The 22,707-nt window shown below is 41.2% G+C and overlaps 1 protein-coding gene and 1 non-coding gene across 3 annotated transcripts; both read right to left on the bottom strand.

Moving 5' to 3' along the window:
• Positions 1 to 342: 342 nt before the first annotated feature.
• On the bottom strand, positions 343 to 22,385 carry ZC3HC1 (zinc finger C3HC-type containing 1). Of its 2 annotated transcripts, XM_038556530.1 has the most exons (10): positions 21,787 to 22,379; positions 20,158 to 20,269; positions 15,619 to 15,769; positions 14,994 to 15,077; positions 9,373 to 9,500; positions 6,113 to 6,267; positions 4,123 to 4,366; positions 3,568 to 3,780; positions 2,900 to 3,106; positions 343 to 784 (listed from the first exon to the last, which is right to left on the bottom strand). In XM_038556530.1, exons 1-10 carry the CDS (start codon positions 21,930 to 21,932, stop codon positions 716 to 718), a joined length of 1,509 nt encoding a protein of 502 aa, XP_038412458.1. In that variant the 5' UTR covers positions 21,933 to 22,379; the 3' UTR covers positions 343 to 715. The 2 variants fall into 2 exon arrangements, with proteins under 2 accessions (XP_038412458.1, XP_038412459.1); XM_038556531.1 differs by lacking the exons at positions 4,123 to 4,366; positions 6,113 to 6,267 and having other exon boundaries at positions 21,787 to 22,385.
• On the bottom strand, positions 19,451 to 19,523 carry TRNAM-CAU. Its single transcript has one exon. It is a non-coding gene; the product is annotated as a tRNA-Met (tRNA).
• Positions 22,386 to 22,707: the final 322 nt, after the last annotated feature.

The following is a 22,707-nucleotide window of genomic DNA, read 5'->3' as shown; positions in this document are numbered from 1 at the left end:
AGAATCTCAAGTAAATTAACACATGTCAGGCTTTGCAGCCAATCTGCAAACTCAAATTTTGATTTTGTTGGGGCGCCTGGGTAGCTCAGTTGGTTAAGTGTCTGCCTTTGGCTCAGGTCCTGATCTCAAGGTCCTGGGATCAAGCTCAGTGGGGAGTCTGCCTCTCCCTCTGCTCCTCCCTATTGTTCATGCTTTCTCTCTCTCAAATAAATCTTTTTAAAAATAAAACAAAAATAAAATAAAATTTTGATTTTGCTTAGTGCTCCACTGAAGTTTTCTGAAGGTCTGCCTTATTTATAAACATCAGCCCAGGAGGCAAGAAGGAACACAGCTCTCCAGCAGTAAGAATATTCACAAATATTTTATTAATACATATTGTCATATTCCCAGTATACAAGAGCCCTTGAGACACTGCCCAGTACGGAAAGACACTAAACGTGCTCAGGGCCTTGGTCTTCTGTCTGGTTGAAGTGACCCCACACTCTTTTAATAGGACCACATGTGTTGTACCTCACCTGTCCACACCCCCGCATGGAAACAGGCTTCCCTTCAGTCAGATGCAGAGAGTGACACTCACTGCCTTTTGCAAGGATGATGGCTTCTGATGGTTATACCAGAATGGAAAAAACTTGGCATCAGCTGACCACAAAGAAATTCAGACTTCATTTCCCAAAGTCATTCATTCTGCTTCTCTCTGGGAAGGGCTAGAATGTCTTCAGGATGAGCATAAAGATTCCCACTGCCGGAATATTCGGAATACTTTCCTGGATTTCTCAGAGAGACTCTATAGGTAAAAAAGCTCATTATTAGAGATTAAATTCTTTTATAGAGATGAATGATGGGGTAATAACAGCTTTAAGGGTTGGTCTGAAAATTTCTCCCATGGTGATCTAAATAGGTCTAGGATTGAGAGAAACTAGTTAATTTTCTATTACTACTTTATATCATATATATGTAATATACACCTAACACCAGACTAAAAATCAAGATAGCCTGCGTTCTACAGTTAGACTACTGCTAACACACTCTGACCCTCTCAAACGCAGCTCACGTCCTCCCTCCACGTAGCTGCATCTGTCCTAACCTTGTTGTGTGAGGCTGACACTACTGACCCACCATTAGTGGGGCACACAGGTTGCACTGGTTTCCATTAGTGATGCTGAATGGGCCCTAGTTCATTATTTCTTGTGAACAAGGATTCACATTTACATGATGCCTCACTGGGGTTAATAGTATAAACCAAGACCAAAGGGTAAAACAGATTTAATGACTCTTTAAACTATGACCCTGGCCTTCTCAGCTTCATTTTTAGCCAGCAGAGCTAATAATAGGAAGACTCTCATTGCCACTTGATCGTGCCTATGAAGTGATCTGAGATTCTGAGAAATGGTGTTACAGGGAGACAAAGCTATTTACTGAAAGATAAAAGTTCTCAGTGAATCAGAACACTTGGTTCTCTCTGACTTTGAGAGTCACAGTGAAGAGCACAGGGTCTCAGTGAGAATATAAATAATAATCTAGCAAGATAATCGATAAAGTTGCCTCCAGCTTCTGACATCAGAAGATATGTCTTCTTATCCTCTTTGCTGGATGAATGTTTCAAAAAAATAAAAGTCCCGGGGTAGGGGGTTGGGAAGAATGTGAGCTCTTCTTAATGATGGAGGGGAATTTACTGAACATACTGACAAAGTTAAAAGAAACTTAAGTTGAGAAAAATAACTTTCTTCTAACATCAATATCTTTGGTCCAGTCTTATTAAACTCTGAATTTCCCCGTCATTGCAGCTATGGAAAGGTTAAACATAAAACCAAAAAGCATCTCAAGTCCTGGAACCCAGGGTCAATTATGAGGCCAACTTCTCCCACTACAAATACAAAACAAAACAAAAAAACCACCAAACAAAAACCCCCACAAAAACCCTGTAGGATTTCTTGTTCGTAAGACAGTGACAGAGGTCAGTCAATAAGACTCTGTTTCATAAAGATCTAGGCAGAGAAGATACATGCAGACATTTGTCTTTAGATAGCTTTACATATTTTTAAAAGTTTTTTAAATTGGAAAGATACAGCTTTTTTTTTTCCTGTGGAAAAACTTTGGGAAGCCTTCATTTATGTTATTTACCGAGGGTACAAATGTACAGTCTTAGGCTTTTAGCACAGTTATATTCTTCTCCAGTAGAATCCCACAAACCTGGGAGTGCTTCTTATAAACAGCTATTGGCATGTATTATTTTACTTTGCCCTTGGAGGACACAGGGCTCAGAAATTATTCTATTCATACCACACTATAAGGCAAATTTGGGAATAAACCAACAAAAGAAAGAGAACCCAGTTGCCATGATTCCTTCAAGTCCACACTCCTATCACTTCCACCCTTTACACAGAGTAAACAATTGACTTGTTTTCTCAGCTGTCATGATGGATTTGCATCTGCCCACATTTTGTAAATAGCAGCAAGCATGACTGCAATGGCTAGCTGAGGCAAAGTAATGTGCCACTGTGAGGAACGAAACTAATTCTGGGGTCAGAGTACAGTGCTCCAGACAGCTAACTGGCCAGGCTCCAAATGCAAGTGACAGCAACTGATAGAAAAAGCAGCTGTTCTGCAACAAGAGGCCGGAGCAGCTGCCTCTCCATCTATTTCTGTTTTTGTACTTCTCTGCTTGGAGTCATTTTAGTTGAGAAGACAAAGAATTTACCATAATTTTAGGGAAGGCCAAATGCTAAGCTACAGGAAGACTGAATCAGTTCCATGTCGATTCTCTAGGACGAAACCTGATTCTGTCTAACTTGACTTCCGAAAGCTGAGGGCAGGCAGGGTGCTAATTATAGTACCAGCCTCTGTTCCTTATCCCATAAACAGCAAGTGCTGCACACACACAGGCAGTGGCTTATCTCACCATGGAGTCTGTTTCAGCTGGCTGGTTGGACTGCTTGTGGGCCAAGAGGATGTTCAGCACAGCCTTCCAGCCTGGCTCTGTAGAGATACTGGCATCTGTCTCCGTTCCACCATGCTCCCTGGTTTCCTTGCCAAGTGTCACATTTACCCAAGGGCACCAGTCTCTATGCTGAGAGGTGGGGTCAAAGCAGCTTCGGGAAGATGTGTCCTGAGAGGAAGAAGAGAAACAGTGTTGATGAAGGGCAGATGCCATGTCAATTCAGGAAGGCACTGCTATGAGTTGTCCAGTCCAGAATCTCTCAACTGCCCAGGTCTCCAGTTGGATATTCTCCTTTAAACACTGTCTATGTTGTGGCTGCTCTCTTTATGAATACTTTCATTCCCTTCATGTTAAACCAATAGCGCCTGATCAGGTCTGTCCCCCTTACCTCATGCCATCCCCACATGCCTGAAATACTACCTCTCCAGAATCCATTCCAAAGAAATAAAGGACAAACCTCTTAAATTTTTTTCCCTTTGGATACCCAGCTGTTCCATCTTCAAACTTATTCACACTGTCTACTTTAGCCACAGGACCCGGGAAGGGGTCAGGCCTGCTTCTCTGTTTGACCCAGTGAGGGCCTGGTGTGCTGCCTGTGCTCAGTAACTTCTACACACAGATGGACTCACTGAGCTGCTAGAAGAGCAGAGGCGAGCTCGTTTGGCTCTCCGGAGAGGACTAGACGGCACTTCCAGGCCACTACTGTCTCCTGTTCCCATACTTCGGGTCACAGGACGGGTTCTGGTGGTGGGGCTAGCGGCCTCTGGCTCAGGACGGTCAACAGGACTGGAAGAGTCCCAGCTCCGAGTTCGGGAGACAATGGGACCTGGGCTCCTTTCAGCCTGAAGGGAAGAAGAGGTAACAGAAGTACAACAATATAAATGACAATGGTCAGAAGAAATATTTCTAGAAGCAAGTAAAAGCTAATTCTTTACAATTAAGTCTAAGAATTTACTTTCTGAACTATTGACATAACTAAACTCTTCAAAAAATGATAGATTTTTATACAAAATCATGAATTTAGCTTCTGTAATGCAACTGGCAAATAAAAACACAGTATTCTGATCAATGTAGTCAGAAGAGAAGCTTACTTGCCTAAAGTAATTTTCAACTTTTCCACCACACTTTTGGCAAAAATGCTGCTTTTGAAAAGGTCATCCCAAGCAAGTTGATTAAGTTTATACCTGCTCTGAGCCAGGAGAACATGTGGCATCCTGGCTCCGAGTCATCATCCTCCGAGGAGACTCAGGCACAAGAGGGAAGCGCTCTGGCCGTCCCTCAGGGCCTGGGATGGGGGAGCTGGTCAGGCCAAAGGATGCATCCAGGTCGGTCATGGATGACTCAATCTGCTGGAAGCCCCAGAGCCCCACCTTCCTCATACACTGTGAACACGTTATTAGGGAGAGCTGCATGGGTTCCAAAGAAGAACTAGGCAGGAACAGAAAAGAGTTTTCTCAAAGAGTAACCTTTCCAAGGGATTAAGTGAAATTATTTGTGAGACAGTTTTATCTTATCAAACAAATCTCTGGAACAGTCCAGTGGACTGGGAATCATGTCATCTCAGGGCCCTGTCCTGTGATCTCAGGACCCCAACTCCATTCTCTCTCATAAAGTTCCTGTAGAAAGATTAAAGGGTTGGATGCCTGGGTGGCTCAGTTGGTTGGATGTCTGCCTTCGGCTCAGGTCATGATCCCAGAGTCCTAGGATCGAGCCCCACATTGGGCTCTCTGCTTGGCAGGGAGCCTCATTCCCCCTCTCCCTTTGTCTGCTGCTGCCTCCTGCTTGTGTTCTCTGTCAAATAAATAAATAAAATCTTAAAAAAAAAAAAGTAAATCTAGATTGGTTCCAACAGTTTTCTTTTCTTTTCCTTCCTTTCCAGGTTTTATTTTTTGTAATCTCTACACCTAATGTGGAGCTTGAACTCACAACACTAAGAGTCAATGCTCCCCGGACTGAGCCAGCCAGGTGCCCCAGTTCCAATAGTTTTCTATCTCAGAGGGAGTTTATGCCAAATTGAGAAGCTAGAATGGAAATACCAATATGGGGACTTGACTCCAGCTGGTATTTCCTTTGGTAGGTTTTATGAATTCAACTGATTTTTCTTTCTTTTCTTTTCTTTTTCTTTTCTTTCTTCCTCCCTCCCTCCCTCCTTCTCTCTCTTTTTCTTTCTTTTCTTTTCTTTTTCTTTTCTTTCTTTCTTTCTTTCTTTCTTTCTTTCTTTCTTTCTTTCTTTCTTTCTTTCTTTCTTTTCTTTCTTTCAGATTTATTTATTTATGATACACAGAGAGAGAGAGGCAGAGACACAGGAGGAGGGAGAAGCAGGCTCCATTCCAGGAGCCCCACGCAGGACTCAATCCCAAGACTCCAGGATTGCGCCCTGGGCCAAAGGGAGGTGCTAAACCGCTGAGACCACCCAGGGATCCCCATTTTTTTTACTTTCTATAAACAGAAAGGAGTTGCACTGTTTACAGGAACATGAACTCTCAGCTGGGAAGTGATAGTAAAAACAAAACAAAACAAAAAAAACTCGGGCGCCTGGGTTGCTTAGTCCGCTGGGCATCTGCCTTTGGCTCAGGTCATGATCCTGGAGTCCTGGGATCAAGTCCCACGTCTGGATCCTTGCTCAGCAAGAAGCCTGCTTCTTTCTCTCCCTCTGTCTGCTGCTGCCCCTGCTTGTGCTGTCAAATAAATGAATAATATCTTAAAAATAAATTAAACAAAACCAAAACCAAAACTAAAATTCAGGTGTTTCCAGCAATTCCTGAGTTCTAATTCTGGTTTTGTTAGATTCTTACCATCCCCTCACCATTCTCTCAGGTTTTCTTTCTTTTTTTTAGAGATTGATTGATTGATTTGAGAGAGAGAGGGAGAGAGAGAGCACGAACAAGCACACATGCACAAGCAGGGAGAGGCAGAGGAGAGGGAGAAGCAGGCTTCCCACTGAGCAGGGAACCTGATGCAGGGCTTGATCCTAGGACCCTGGGATCATGACCTGAGCCAAAAGCATCTGCTTGCTTAATCAACTGAGCCACCCAGGCACCCCTCCCTCGAGTTTTCCTTGTCTGTTTTTCTGACAGGAAATACCATGAGATCTCCAAATGCTATTAGTGACTGATGTGGACCAGTGTATGATCGTGTCAGAGTTCTCATTTTCTTGCAAATTCAGTGACTAACCTACAGGCCCAGCCACATACAGAGAGAACACATGCAGTGACATGGACTTGGATGTCTGAGCCTAATTTGCTTGTAGTTTTTCTCTCTTCAGTTCGGCAATCAAGTTCATCTTCAAGCAAGTGCAGAAGAAGACTGATCTTGTCTTCTGTCAAACACTACAAAAGAATCAAGGTAACAAACTGAAATTTCCAACCACAAAAATCACATACGAGGATGTACCTAGAGGGTACAAGGCAAAAGTCATGAAAGAATTGCCAAACATGAAGACAATTCTCTTCATTATGGAAGGCTTAGTTCTAAGACTGCAATAAGGTTTTACATAGAAGCTTTCTGAATTGCCCTGGATCTGCTGATTGAGGAAAGTGGCAATTTTCCTAGAGCTACCAAATCTTTTCTTAGTTTTAATTTGTTTTCTTTTTTCTTTTTTTATAAAGATTTTATTTATTTATTCATGAGAGAGAGATAGAGAGAGGCAGAGGGAGAAGCAGGCTCCATGCAGGGAGCCCGACATGGGACTCGATCCCGGGTCTCCAGGATCACGCCCTGGGCCGAAGGCACTCAACCACTGAGCCACCCAGGGATCCCCTTAATTTGTTTTCAACTTACCAATTACAGATTTTCTCTGAAACTTGCAAACTTCAAAACCCAAATAATGAAAACAGATTACTATTCATATCTTAGCCTGACAGTGAATTTATTTCTTATGAGAACAAGAGAACTTGTCACAGTCTTTATTTTTATTCTAAGAATAATAAGGTAGTGATAAAGTGAACAAAAAAGCTGCCTTGGCTAGGGACGAGGGACATTTAAAATAGGCACAGAGCTGGGGCACCTGGGTGGCTCAACTGGCTGAATGTCCAACTCTTGGATTTCAGCCTGGGGAATGATCCTGGGGACATGAGATCGACCCTGGTATTGTTTTGTTGTTGTTGTTGTTTTTTAATGATACTGAACCTACCTTCCTCCCTCCCTCCCTTTTCTTTCTTTTTCTTTCTTTCTTTCTTTCTTTCTTTCTTTCTTTCTTTCTTTCTTTCTTTCTTTCTTTTTCTTTCTTTCTTCTTTCTTTCTTTCTTTCTTTCTTTCTTTCTTTCTTTCTTTCTTTCTTTCTTTCTTTCTTTCTTTCTTTCTTTTTCTCTCTCTCTCTCTTTCTCTTTCTTTTTTAAAAGATTTTTATGTATTTATCCATGAGAGACACAGAAAGAGAAGTAGAGACACATGCAGAGGGAGAAGCAGGTTTCTCACAGGGAGCCTGATGTGGGACTTGATTCCCCAACTCCAGGATCACACCCTGAGCCAAAGGCAGATGCTCAACCACTGAGCCACCCAGGTGTCCCCTGGTATTGGGTTCTGTGCTCAGCTTGGGAGTCTGCTTAAGACTTTCTCTCCCTCGGAGGCTTAAGGCAGAGTACCATCACCTCAGGCTTCTCCATTCCGTCTTCCTCAGCTGCCCCTGTCCTCTCCCTCAGAATTTGCATTCTCTGCCTCTTTTTTCCCCCCTTCTTTGGAGGGGGGGTTCCTAGAACAGTGCCTGGCACATAACAGCTGCTCAATAAATACTTGTCGTTTGTTGAATGTCTCCTTTCTTCCACTCTGGGAAACCTAGATTTCTTCTGTTCTGGGTGACTCTGTATTTTCTTTAGGTGTCCACTTTTCCCATTTGTGCAGTTGATATTTCCCTTTGTTTTTTAAGGTTATTCTCTGAGAAGCTGGTCTCGTTAGATCCCATTTAGAACATGTGCTGAAAACATGGCCACCATCCTAAGCCCATGTGGTAGCCCAGGGGAAAGGAAACCAAGCTACCTCATAGCAGTAGAGGTACATATCAAGAAGGTAGGGTTTTCTATTCTAGAGCAGTTTTAGAAAGGGATATCCAGGCTCTTGAAGTCCAAATCCAGGAATCTTCCTGCTCCTCTCAGCTTCAGGGGAGATGTTGACAGTATTATATCTATTTTTAGTCTTCTCAAGCTCTGTCCTGAGCTGTTTCTTTTGTAGGGGTCTGCGCCACTTTGTTGAGTGGGATCCTTCCCTCCTACATAAACTGCTTCACATGTTGGATTTCTTCCTTTTCCCCTGGGGAAAGAGGGACTAGCCTTGATCCCTAAAGTCTCTGGAAAGGCTCCCTCCCACTCCCCACTTTTTTTCCCCCCCACTTTTTCTTAACAAAACTCCAGCTCTGCTGTGTACATATGGAAAAGTGTATATTGCCACCTAAATCATTTGAGTCATTCTTCCAGAGGGGACAAGGAGACCCTCCACCTTTTGGCAACACCTCAGCTCTTCCGTCTGCTATTCCCTTTCCCCACACACCCTTGATTTTTTTTGTCCTGTCCTACATTTCAAATTTCTACTTTGTGTTGAACTTGCTTTTTTTTCATATTGAAAATATACCATTGCCCCAAGAGCCAAAAATAAATGAAAACTGGAAGAAAAAAAAAAAAAAAAGACTTTCTCTCCCTCTCCCTTTGCCCCTCCCCCCATGTTTTCTTTCTAAAATAAATAAATACATCTTAAATAAATAAAGTAAAATAGGCACAGAGGTCAAACTTTGGTTAAAATCTAAACAGCCTCTCAACTAGAAGAAGCAAAATAATAGCTTCTATTTTCCTATAATAAAGTTTGTCTTTGGAGTCTCTACAGGGTGATGAAATGGGACATCAGATATTCAGTTTCGAAGTACATATGCCCCAGTGCATTTCTAATTTCTATTCACAGGGGAGAAAGGAGTTTATAATTTCTCCTGTAGTATTTTCTTTGGGAAATGATATTTGACCATATGAAGTCAAATTTGTTTCTTTTTTTCTTTTTTTAAAGATTTATTTACTTATTTATTCATGAGAGACAGAGAGAGAGAGAGAGAGAGAGAGAGAGGCAGAGACCTAGGCAGAGTGAGAAGCAGGCTCCATGCAGGAAGCCCGATGTGGGACTCGATCTTGGGTCTCCAGGATCACGCCCTGGGCGGAAGGCAGGCACTAAACCACTGAGCCACCCAGGGATCCCCTCAAATTTCATTTCTTCTGTTAAATAAGTACTAAATCAAGATAAAATTGGATGTATGCCATTTAAAGAATCATATCTAGAAGTTTCAATGGAACCCATTATTTAAACTCTGATGCCCTTTTGATGGAGACTGGAAGAGGTCAGTTGAGGGACCACTAGTTCTCTCCATAGCAATCTTAATCCTCTGTCATGTAAAGAAATACTTTATGTACAAATGGTAGTGACAACTGAAGGCCACTGTAGGCTAGCCAAGAAGAACTCACCATAGTTTTCAAGTCCTCTGGCCTCAGGGAAGGAAGCTGGAGGTCCAAGTGACAAAGGCTTTGAAAACGATCTAGGAATTCGCTAACAAGAACAGCAGGCTCATCCAATGGCAACATCCCAAATCGATCTGTGGACAAAGTACACTGGAAGGTCATATTGATGCAAATTGTAAAAAATACAAAATGTGTATAAAACAACGTGGGATAGGTACTGATAAAATATTTGAAGGTATTAAGAATTACTGACTTTTTTTGATGGGGCTATGATGATATTTTTCTGATAGTATTCAAAAAAGAAGATTCTTAAGAAGGGTTTCTCAGGAGTAGTCAGCTGAATTTAAAGACCAACGACAGTGTGTAAAAGCAAAGGCCCTAAGGATGGCACAGGTGGGGAACTCTAAATAGGTTCACAGGATTGGAACACAGTGTGCCTATAGGGAAAGGGAGTAGGAGATGGGCTAAAGTGTAAAGAGTAACTAGCCATGACTTTACTAATGTATGTGATGAGAAATTACTGAAAGATTTTTTTTAAGGGAGTGATATTACGAAAATATGCATTAGAATAGAGATTGTAAGGGGTCAGTTGGGATGTAAAAAAATAAGCTTAACAGATATTAAATTATTTTTTTAAAGGATTAAAAAAAGGATTTCATTTACTTATTTGAGAGCGAGTGAGTGCACAGCACACATACATGCACAAGCAGAGGCAAGGGCAGGCAGAAGGAAAAGCAGGCTTCCTGATGCTGGCCAATCCTCCTGGTATCATGACCACGCCCTCAGCTGAAGGCAGATGCCTAACTAACTGGGCCACCCAGGCACCCTTGAAGGATGTTTTTTTTTTTTTTTTTAAGATTTTATTTATGTATTTTACAGAGAGCATGCGCGTGCAAGCACAAGAAGGGGGAGCAGCAGAAGGAGAGGGAGAAGCAGGGAACCCGACGTGGGGCTCGATCCTGGGACCCTGGGATCATGACCTGAGCTGAAGGCAAATGCTTAACCAAATGAGTCAACCAGGTGCCCCCATTAAAATGATTTGAGGTAGGGATGCCTGGGTGGCTCAGTGGTTAAGCATCTGCCTTTGGCTCAGGCGTGATCCTGGGATCTCAAGTCCCAAATCGAGCTCCCTGCGAGGAGCCTGCTTCTCCCTCTGTCTATGTCTCTGCCTCTCCCTCTGTGTCTCTCATGAATAAATAAATAAAATCTTTAAAAATAAATAACAGTGATTTAAGGTAATAATCCCTGTTAGGTACTAGTGGCAGAGGGATGGAGAGAAAGATCATCAATGTTATAAAACTCTTAATGATCAATAAAATCTCCTATTGTAAGAAATATAGGGCAAAGTAATATACAGTGCTAAATTAGGAAAATGAAAATAAACCTATGATTTTTTTTTAAGATTTTATTTATTTATTCATGAGAGACACAGAGAGGCAGAGACACAGGCAGAGGGAGAAGCAGGCTCCATGCAGGGAGCCCGACGCAGGACTCGATCCCAGGTCTCCAGGATCACGCCCCCTGGGCCAAAGGTGGCACTAAACTGCTGAGACACCCGGGCTGCCCTAAACCAATGATGTTAAATAGAAATCTAGCCGTGACAGTTTCACGAGCACACAAATACGTCAAAACTTACCTAACAGTACACTTAATATGTGCAGTTTATTTTATGCCAGTTATTACTCAATCATAAGGCTGCTTAAAAAAAATTTAAAAAAAAAATCTCTTTTCCAGTTTTGTTATTACGAGGTACAAAAGCAGTAAAAATAGCACTTTGTTCACCATTTATTGTATCATTAGCAACCACATTTTGGTCTCTAATTTAGTAAATATTATCAAACTATGAAAAGTTGTTGCAAGTAATCATATATGCCAAAACACATGCCAACAATTTAAAAAGATGCATCATTTTACTAGAAAAGTCCAATATAAAAAAACCAAAATGAACAAAAAAAGGTATGGATTTTTAAAAATCAAGTAAAGGGGTGCCAAGGTGGCTCAGTTGGTTGAGTGTCCCAACTCTTGGTTTCAGCTCAGGTCATGATCTCAGGGTTGTGAGATCCAGCCTCACACTGTGCTCCCTGCTCAGCGTGGAACCTGCTTGAGTCTTTTCTGCTTCTTCTCCCCCCACACCCTCCAATCAATCCATCAATCAATCAATAAAGTGAGGTTTAACAATAACGTTTGGTCTGATTCCTACAGTCTGAAGAAAATACTAGTAAATATTGATAAAGGCAAAAGAGCAAACAGAAGAAATTAAACCCACCATGAAAATGTTTTAACATAAGTTAAAATATATGTTTTATAATTAATACATGGATTTTGTCTATTTCAGTGTTTGATATGTTCAAAATAATCAGTCTAGCAAATTAATAATTATAAATTAAAATGTTTAAAGAGATTTAATTTAGTTGGTAAATGTTAGAAAAAATTACTTTCAAAATTGTTATCAGATACGCTTAATAAATGTAAGCATTGAAATAGAAATAGTTGTGGGGGAAAAAAAAAGAAAAAAAAAATAGTTGCAGGTGTTCCTCTCTTCACACTAAAGTCTCCGGAATGTGAAAGAACCAAACCAAGGAATGGTATAATTGAAAGGTCACATTTGAGATCTATTTAGGAGGCAGAATGGATAGGACTGGGTGGTGAGGATATGGAAAGGAAGCTAAAGTGACTTCCAGGTTTCTTGCTAGGAGAACTAGAGGGGAGGTCAGTACCATTTAAGACGGAGAAAATATAAGAAGAGAAGTAAGTTTTAGTATAAAACAAAGACTTCAGTTTTGTATATATTGAATTCCAGGTATCTACAGCAAGATACAACACGAAAACGTTTAGAAGGTAGTTGAAAATGAGTCAAGCTCAAAAGAAAAGTCTGGATAGGAGTTAGAAGTCTGTAAGTAGATGGACTAAGAAACCAGAGTCTAGTCATAAGTCAGGACCCCAGCAGAGTCCTGGGCAGATCCTAAAAACCTGGACCAGGTACACTGAGAGAAACATTCACATCCTCTTGGGCCGGAGTTCAGTTGTACTACACAGTGAAATAACTAGACCAATAGCAAAAACTCCTTGTTACATATCATCTTCACTTAAAAATGTTTTTCCTTAACAGTCCCTTTCTGTCACCCCATCATTATCAGTAAATGGTACTCTATGGACACTTTCAATCTCTTTTTTCCTCTCAGTGGTTTGTGGAATATCCCCAGTCATCAGTGACCCTGGAATTGGCCTGAACTGTCCTATTGAAATAAAAACTACACCCACATGGCACTAATCTGGTCAGGCACGAAGTTCTGTACCTAGTCTTGGTAAGCCCTCCAGAGAGTTCTGCTTTGGAGCCTAGTTAGCAGAGTACGCCTATGTGATCAGTAAAATATATATATTTATTTTATTTATTTTCTAAAGATTTTATTTATTTATTTGAGAGAGAGCATGTGAGAGGTGGAGAGAGGCAGAGGCAGAGGGAGAAGCAAGCTCCCCACTCAGCAGGGAGCCCGATGTAGGGCCCAATCCCAGGACCCTGGGATCATGATTTGAGCCGAAGGCAGATGCTTAACCAACTAAGCCACCCAGGTACCCCAAAATATTTATTTATTTTAAAAAGGGTTTATTTATTTGAGAGAGAGAGAGACAGAGACAGCATAGTGAGGAGGGGCAGAGGGAGATCCGAGAATCTTTTTTTTTTTTTTTTAAGATTTTATTTATTTATTCATAGAGACAGAGAGAGAGGCAGAGACACAGGCAGAGGGAGAAGCAGGGTCCATGCAGAGAGCCTGACGTGGGACTTGATCCAGGGTCTCCAGGATCACGCCCTGGGCTGCAGGCGGCACTAAACCACTGCTCCACCAGGGCTACCAGAGATCCGAGAATCTTAAGCAGATTCTGCACTGAGTGCTGAGCCTGACCTGGGGCTTGATATCACCACCCTGAGATCACAACCTGAGCTGAAACCAAAAGTCCAATGCTTAACCAACTGCATCATCCAAGTGCCCAGCCAGTAAATAAAATACTTAAAAAATGGCACTTCTGGGGCGCCTGGGTGGCTCAGTCAGTTAAGTGTCTAACTTTTGATTCAGCTGAGGTCATGATCTCTGGGTCATGGGATTGAGCTCCACATCAGGATCGGTACTCAGTGGAGAGTCTGCTTGAAGATTTTCTCCCTCTGCCCCTCTCCCCACTTTTGGACAATTTCTCTCTCTCTGAAATGGGTAAATAAGGGTGCCTGAGTGGCTAAGTCAGTTAAGCGTCTGCCTTCAGTTCAGGCCATGATCATGGAGTCCCAAGATCAAGCCCTACATCAGGCTTCCCGCACAGCAGGGAGTCTGCTTCTCCCTCTGACCCTCCTTTGTCTTGTGCTCTCTCTCAAATAAATAAATAAAATATAAAAAAAATAAAATAAAATGGGTAAATAAATAAAAAAAAATCCCACTTGTTACTACATTCTGGGCTTTTTGTGTAGACAAACATTTAAAGGCAAAGAGCCTTTATGAGTACAGATACAACTAAAAATAAAAGATACAAAAATATTAGCAACGCATCTTAATATTTTTCACAAAACAAGTTCTAAATCAAGATCCTAAGATCAGTAACAAAGGAGGTATCATCATGTATCTTATAAGGCAGGGCATTCTAGAGTGTGAGGCTTCATAAAACTCTTGTGTCTCTTAGCCTAAGTATAAATTTTGGAACCACAGAGAAAACATACCCTGCTGTTAGTTTCACAGAATACATAGTCAGGTTCACTCTAAAGTAGCTTAGTTCTAAAAAATAAAAAAATAAAAAAATAAAATAAAATAAAATATAATAAAATAAAATAGTAATGACTGAAGTTAATAACTAGAATGAAGATAATCAAAATGCACCTGATTCAAGAGAGTGCGCCCTGTCAAGGCCTTTATACAAGCAGTCTTTGGCTTCAATGCTGTTACAATGTGTCATTTCACTGTGATAAACTATACATTTGTAATCACTCTCATCTGGCTTCCTGTGAGTTGGCTTGAGCAATAGAACCCCATTTAACTGCCACCATTAGTGTACCAAAGGAAGCCTGGGGAGAACATGGGACTGCTTGTTACGGTGGGAAAAGCAATTAGAAATCTGATAAGGGGGATCCCTGGGTGGCGCAGCGGTTTGGCGCCCGCCTTTGGCCCAGGGCGCGATCCTGGAGACCCGGGATCGAATCCCACATCGGGCTCCTGGTGGTGCATGGAGCCTGCTTCTCCCTCTGCCTGTGTCTCTGCCTCTCTCTCTCTCTCTCTCTCTGTGACTATCATAAAAAAAAAAAAAAAAAGGAAATCTGATAAAACCAGTTTTGCCTCCTTACCAGTTGGTTTTAAGATCTCTGATTCTGTTTCCTCACCCCCAAAACTGGGTTGATAATCTACTTCCCAGGGTCCCTGTGAGGATTAAACGGGATAACGTATGCATGGCTAAGCTGTTGGCATGTCAAATACCCTTAATAAAGTTAAGTAATAACCTAATAGGTAGATGAGTGTAAATTCTCCTTGAAAAGCACAAAGAGAAAGGAAGGAAAGAAACTTCAAAGACTAGATTTTCACAAAGAAATAGACAATACTAGAAATGCAATAACCAAGGAGAGATGGTAAATGGGAAATCTTGGAAATAAGTACCTGGGGAGGGGCTGTCTGGCCAGAAACAGAACTTTTCATGGGCAGTGCACAAGGCCTTCTTCAGCTCGGCACATCGGTCCTTATCTGAAACCCACACAGGGAGCAATGCCTTAGAAAACATTATGTAGATTCAAAATCGAATGGCCAAGAACCTTTAGGAGTATGCACAGAATTAAAAATAAAAACAACCAAGATAATTTAAAAAGATATAAAAATATTAGTAACTACATCTTAATATTTTTCACAAAACAAGTTCTAAATCATGATTCTAGGATCAATAACAAAGGAGACAGTATGTATTTTATAAGGCAGAGCATTCCAAAACACAAGGCTTCATCAAAGAGCTGTCTCTTTATCTAAGTATACATTTTTAGAACCATAGTGTAAACATACCCTGTTGTTAGATTCCCAGAATGCATTAAGTCAGGTTCAGTCTAAAGTAGTTTAGTTTTTTTTTTAAATATTAACTGAAGCTAATAATTATAGATGAAAATGATCACAAATTCACTTTGCTATATATAATAGTATGCATTCTTTGATCAAACACATGACTTGTCTTTTTAGAAAAACTAGTCTAATACATCTTTGAATATGGAGGAAAATATAATTTGTACTTTATACTTACATCGGTCAAAATCAAAAGCTGGTTGCAAACTGGCACAGAGAAAAGCCTGACAACTGGAGCACTTGAGCATATCACATTCAACTGTGACCCAGCCATATTTTGCACAGACAAGTGGAGACAGCTCGGCGGGCTTACCTGCCCATTTCAGAGAGTATTCATGTTAAGGAAAACAAGGCTGCAAGTATATTAAAATGAGTAAGTAAAAAAAAAAATGAGTAAGTCAGAAATTAAAACTTTTAACTTATTCTTTTACAGTTACATTAAGAAGAAAAGCAGTAAGAAAAATTTGGAAAACTCTTCTTTTCTTTTTAAATATTTTATTTATTTGGTAGAGAGAGAGCACAAGCAGAGGGAGAGAGAAGCAGGCTCTCTGCTGAGCAGGGGGCCTAATGTGGGGCTTGATCTCAAGACACTGGGATTATGACCCGAGCCAAAGGCAGGCACTTAACAGACTGAGCTGCCCAGGTGCCCTTGAAAAGCTATTTTTAAAGCACACATACTTTACAGAATAATGAAAAGTCATCTGAGTAATAACCAAAGGGGAAAAAATTATGAACTTCTCCTCTACAAAGCCCTGTGTATTTTATGTTTAAAATGTGTAAGTGAGTATGCCTGGGTGGCTCAGTGGTTGAGCTTCTGTCTTCGGCTCAGGGCATGATCCTGGAGTTCCACCCTGTGGGGAGCCTGCTTCTCCCTCTGTCTATGTCTCTGCCTCTCTCTCTGTGTTTCTCATGAATGGATAAATAAAATCTTAAAAAATAAATAAATAAATACTTAAGTTATTATTGGCTGTGGGGGCGAATATAGAAGCCATTCACTTTCACTTATTGTGAAATACTAAAGATTAAGAGCACTAGTAAAAGCACAGAGATATGCCTAAGCAATAACAAGCAGAAATTTTTCCTGCCACTCATCTGTGCTCTCCTATTGTACCATATCTACTTTTACATTTTAAAGAATAGTCAGTAAAATTAATAGTATTCTTCATTATTCCCCTAAAATTTGATTTGTACTAATGTGTGTATCTAGACTATGTGTCTTAAATAGGCTAACAGCACACAGGAATCTCTAAATATGTGCTTGGAAAAATGTCCTAAAACATTTACTAATCTTTAATATTCAACACTTAGTTTTTTATATTTTACCTAAAGAGCTCTTTTTCACAGAATACACACACACATTAAATATGAAAGAAGATGCTGGAAAGTTCTATATTTTTATAAGGGATATGGTAATTTGAAAACATTCCAATATCAGCAAAAGAGGGCCTAATGGCTAGAAAATGGAATTTAGTTATAAACATTAAAGGAGCTGGCATTATCTAAATTATAGGAATGGGGGGGGGGCGCCTGAGTGGCTCAGTCGGTTGAAGGTCTAACTCTTGATCTCTCAGCTTACATCTGGATCTCAGGGTTGTAAGTTCAAGCCCTGTACTGAGCTCCATATTGGGTGTGGAGTCTACTTAAAAAAAAGTAAATAAAATAAAAATAAATAAAAGTAATAGAATCATTTAGTAGCTAAGTTAAATAAATGTCATATCCAAAGCAGTGATCAATTTATATCCAATGAAAACAAAAAAGAATCAAAGAAAACAGTTCTAAATACTGCAGCATAATCAGGAATTAGTCTAAGGAGTAGCAGTAGAAGGACAGTTAAAATAAAATTCCTCGGGGCTCCTGGGTGGCTCAGTTGGTTAAGCATCTGCCTTCGTTCAGGTCATGATCTCAGGTCCTGGGATCAAGCCCCACATCAGGCTCCTTGCTCAGCAGGGAGTCTGCTTCCCCCTCCCCCTACTCATGCTCTCTCTCTCTCTCAAATAAATAAATAAAATCTTTAAAAAAAAAAATAAAATAAAATAAAATAAAATTCCTCTTCCTGAGCAATTTATTCCTAAAGCTACCAGGTGGTAAGCAAGGAGGAGGACAGCCAGGAGGGTGAGGGGAAGCAGCTCAGTGCCAGGTGTCAGTACCCAAGTTGGGGAAAAAGGGGCTGATCACCTTGAAGTGCTGAAGCCAAGTAGGATATAAAGAACATCACCATGGAGCCCCAGTCACAAATCAGGGATAACTGGAGTACCAAAATATATCATGATAGTAATGGATTATATAATCAATGAATTAAATAAGCAGCCCTTGCTATCAATAAATTACTACTTAGTTACTAAAATTTGATGAGGAATGGGATATTTGCATAGTTTCAAAGCACTTCTGCACAAAACACTTTTTAATTTACAAAGGAAGAAGAGAGTTACTTTACAATGGAGAAAAGATGGGGAGACATTCCTTTAATCAAGTGATCAAAGGAACCTTGCCAGGAAAGGAATAAATCAAAATTATTATGCCACCTGAAAAGCTGCAGTGAGAATACAGCACCATTCTGTGATGCTCCTACACTACCTGAATCCAACCCTAAGGAAATATCATACAGATGTGAATTGACATACACTGTACAAAACAACTTGCCTATGATCTCCAAAAGTATCACAATCATGAAATTCAAAGAAAAACAGGAATCTCAACTGGATCCTTTTGCTATAAAGAATAGTATTAGGAAAACTGATGAAATGATTAGACTCTGAGGGTTAGACAGTAATAATTTATTAGGCGAAATTTCCTGATTTTGATTGTTGCATTGCAGTTATGTAGGAAAAAGTCCTTGTTTGTAGGAAATATTTGGGGGTAATGAGGTATCACTTTGACAACTTATTTATAAGTGGCTCAAAGAGGAAGTTCTTTGTAACCTGTGCAACCTTTCTCTAGGTCTATAATTGTTTTATATTTTTTAAAAAATCACTCTACTGAATAGAAAAGGGCAAAAGTGATGGAACATCACCTCTGAGATTAGGTCACAAACAGTCTAGCTTTTATCTTGTTCCCTTTTATTCACTCACTCTGATGGAAACCAGTTGTCTGTGTGGAGAGGCCCATGTTGTAAGGAATGTAGGGAGGTCTCCAGCCAAGAGCCACTAGAGACCTGAAGCCCTCAATCCAACAGTCATGTGAGTGAGCTTGGAAGTGCATCTTTTCCTAGTGCAGCCTGGAGATGGTTGCAGGTCAGCTGCCACCTCGATTGCAGTCTGTAAGAGACCCTAAGCCAGAGGACCCAACTAAGCCACACCTACATTCCTGACCCATACAAACTGTGACATAAATGTTGTTGTTTGTAAGCCACTAAATTGTAGTGTAATTTATTATGCAATAATAGATAATTAATATACACAGGGAAATCTAAAGACAGGAAGTGTATTATGCACAGTCTCAAAAAACATTAGGTTTGGGTACCAACAGCCTTACACTGTAATCCTGGCTCTGCCATTTGCTAGCAGGTTGATCAGAGGCAAGTCAGATAACCTACCTGAAACTGCTTCCTCTTCTGTAAATGAGTATAATAATAATAATAATAATAATACCTATTTTCATAGGTTTAAAGTGAAGATCAAATGTAATAATATATGTGAAAGCACACTACATATAAGCATTAGTTATTATTTCTTCTCCTCTCAAGCTCTTGGTGTTTTCTTCTGTGAAAAGAAAACGTCAGGTCATCTCAAATATCCCTTTGAGGAATAACATTTTTTTAAAAAAAGATTTTATTTATTTATTCATGAGAGACACAGAAAGAGAGGCAGAGACACAGGCAGAGGGAGAAGTAGGCTCCATGCAGGGAGCCTGACGCAGGACTCCATCTCTGGAATCTGGGATCACGCCCTGAGCCAAAGGAAGATGCTCAACTGCTGAGCTACCCAGGCATCCTGAGGAATAACATTTTATGATGCTAATTTTCCTATAAAATTTCTTACCAATTCTTCTTTTTCAATCTTAACTAGGCTCCATGCCCGAAATGGGACTTGAACTCATGACCCTGAGATTATGAATCACATGCTCTACCAACTGAGCCAGCCAGGCACCTCTTACCAAGTTTTTTTTTTTTTTTTTTAAAGATTTATTTATTTATTTATGATAGAGAGAGAGAGAGAGAGAGGCAGAGACACAGGAGGAGGGAGAAGCAGGCTCCACGCCGGGAGCCCGACGCAGGACTCAATCCCGGGACTCCAGGATCGCGCCCTGGGCCAAAGGCAGGCACTAAACTGCTGAGCCACCCAGGGATCCCCCCCTCTTACCAAGTTTAATTCTTAAATTAAAGCATCAGAGTAGCTGAGTGAAGTAAGTCAATCAGGAGAAGGACAAACATTATATGTTCTCATTCATTTGGGGAATATAAATAATAGTGAAAGGGAATATAAGGGAAGGGAGAAGAAATGTGTGGGAAATATCAGAAAGGGAGACAGAACGTAAAGACTGCTAACTCTGGGAAACGAAGTAGGGGTGGTAGAAGGGGAGGAGGGCGGGGGGTGGGAGTGAATGGGTGACGGGCACTGGGGGTTATTCTGTATGTTGGTAAATTGAACACCAATAAAAAATAAATTAAAAAAAATAAAATAGAATAGAAAAAAAAATAAAGCATCAGAGTAAGTGGAGGAATAACAGTTCCAAGAGCAGGCAGAAAGTGCAGTTCACATGACCTAATAAAAAAGGATATAGAAAATGTTTCCACTCTGCTAAAGAAGGCTTCTTTACTTGTAGATTCCAATGGCGGCTGTTCTGCTTGGGGTGACCCATTAACTGACTGGAATGTGGCAGATGTGTCCTTCCTAAAATAAAGTGGCAGAACTCTTGGTAATCCTTTCACAGCATCACTTTGCCCAAACATCTTTATCTCACCTCTTGGCACATCATAGCACCAATCATGCAATGCTGGATTTTAACCTTTCTAAAAATCATTTCAGTTATGTCATTCCTTTGCTTAAAATTGTCAATGGTTTCATAATACTTACTAAATAGAATCCAAATTCTTCAGTCTGGCATTCAAATCTCTTTACAGTTTGGCTATACTTAAATTTCAAATAATTTCTACCTCCAGAGTGCTCCACTAATTCTATATACCAGCAAACTGTTGTAGCTTACTGTTCTCCAACAGTATTTTATGCAACTTTAGTAGACACAACACTGGACTCAAGGCTTCTATGCACTATACAATTCGAAACACCTTAGAAATTTAACTCTTTTAACACAGAGATAATTTTGATATTTCTACCTGGGTCTGACTCTTGATACCCACTCTCCCAGAAAAAAACTAATTAAAAATTTCAAATCAAAGTAGAAATCTTTAGGCAATTTCATGAAAAAAATTCAGGGAGGAAAAAAAACCAACAAAACAATTATCTTATTTTCGGTGAAAGGCATTTCAACAGTGCCTGAGAGGAGTAGAGAGAGGAACTGCTGAGGACAAAAGTCATCTTAATAAAAATAGGGTGACACCAGCTATTATAACTCAAAAGAAATAAACTCATTCTAAGAATCTTTCTGAGAGTCAGAGAGCCTCAGGGAGGTGTGCTTCTTGAAAGAAATTGAGAGGATCCATAAACCTGAATGAGTTAAAGGTGACTTTTTTTTTTTAACTTACTAACCTTTAATTGAAATTTAGCATTTCCTTCAATTATGAATGAAGGTATTAAAAACCCCACAAAATATAGCATCAGCAGGTACCTGTGAATTTGTCACCAATGGAAATCAGATTTTGTCACCAACATTATGGTTGTTGCACATGTTTTGAAATACCATTTATGTTCAGAAGTGTGGTAGATAATAGAATTACTAGATGTTACTTAACTCTTTAATAAAATGAAGCATGTTACTGCCTCCCTTTTTTCTTTTACTATCTTGATAGCTGCATTCCAATATAATTGGTTTTTTATAATCCTATGTAATTTATGCGCTTAAAAATACTCTGAGAAAAAAATATTCTGAGAAGGGTTCATAGGCTTTACGAGGCTGCCAAAGGTGTCTAAGGCTCAAAAAAAAAAGGTTAAGAAACCCAACTAAGAGATGTCAGGTGCATATTGTTAGCGGTCCTCTTTTTTTTCCCTCTTCCCCCCCAAAACCTGTCTTGTGGCAAAATTCCACGGGTGGTGTGGAATCCAGTATATCCCCATAATATTAAAGCCAAGTAAACGCAGTAAACCCATTCTCCTTCAAAACCCAGGAGGTAGCCAATGCCACCAACCGAGGTGCCGACCCAGGGGATCCCCCCACTCCCCGCCCAGGCCCGCGCTCCCCAAACCCCCTCCGATCCGCCGGTGCGGGACCCAGGGTGGACTCCCGAACTCACGCTTCGGCGCCTCCCTCTTCCGGGGCAATCCCCTCATCTATCAGCTGCCGGACCTTTTGAGGGGTCCCTTCTGGGGAGCGAACAACCGCACCCCAAGTCTTTTCAACCCCCGAGGCAAACGCTTGCCCCTCACTGGGCGCCGCCATCTTGGTCCGCTGCCGAGTTGCTTCCCCGCGGGTCTGAAGGCTCAGGAACTTCCGTTCTGCGGGGTGAAGGTCCTCCTCTGGAGGCGCGGTCCCGCGCGTTTGCCCACGCGACTCGCAGAATCCGGCCGCGGGGCCCACCCGGTCGTGGCCATCTTAGAACGAGGTAAACCCTCATTTTAGAACGAGTTAAACTACCACGGGAGGCCCCGGTATTTAAACCTAGACTCCCTGTTTCCTTTATGCACGAGCACGTTTGGGCCGATAAGGGGTTTTTAGAGCGCCGTTTCTCCGAATTCGATAGGGTCCAGGGGCCACGTTTAGTCTTACAGTAATTAACTGAAATGGCCCTCCTAAGTCACATCTTTTTTACAAGTGAAGGGATGGCGACCGTCCCCTGAGCGTACATGATCTAGAAGCTTTCTTAGAAACCGCGTTACCGGTGGGGTTAGAAGTCCGTGGCACTTGGCCTCACCGCACAGCCTCCCTCCTTTGTCCGGTGTGTGGAGCGCCCCCTGCCCACGCTGCGCTGCGCTGGGCTGCGCTGGGCTGCGCTGGGCTGCGCTGGGCTGGGCTGCGCTGCGCTGGGCGCTCGCAGTGACAGCAGTGAACGGAGACCAATGTTAGTGAACAGGACCGCAGACAAATACATGTTCCTGTAGTTTTGAGCTTAGGATCAGGAGTGCCCTGGAAGGGACGCCGGGGTGGCTCGGTGGTTGAGCGTCTGCCTTTGGCTCAGGTTGTGATCCCGGGGCCCTGGGATCAAGCAGGTAGCCTG

The sequence above is a fragment of the Canis lupus genome, chromosome 14 (genome assembly GCF_011100685.1).
Source record: "Canis lupus familiaris isolate Mischka breed German Shepherd chromosome 14, alternate assembly UU_Cfam_GSD_1.0, whole genome shotgun sequence".
NCBI lineage: Eukaryota > Metazoa > Chordata > Mammalia > Carnivora > Canidae > Canis > Canis lupus.
This window is presented reverse-complemented; position numbering and strand designations above follow the sequence as displayed.

Bases quoted from the DNA above. Each gene is read 5' to 3' on its own strand.
- ZC3HC1 (XM_038556530.1), bottom strand. From the start codon at position 21,932: ATGGCGGCGCCCAGTGAGGGGCAAGCGTTTGCCTCGGGGGTTGAAAAG. The intron at 15,770-20,157 runs ATATCCTTTTTT...TAACATGAATAC, and splicing joins GCAGAGTGGAAACATTTTCT to TCTCTGAAATGGGCAGGTAA. The intron at 785-2,899 runs GTGAGATAAGCC...TTTTACCTATAG, and splicing joins CAGCTGAAACAGACTCCATG to AGTCTCTCTGAGAAATCCAG.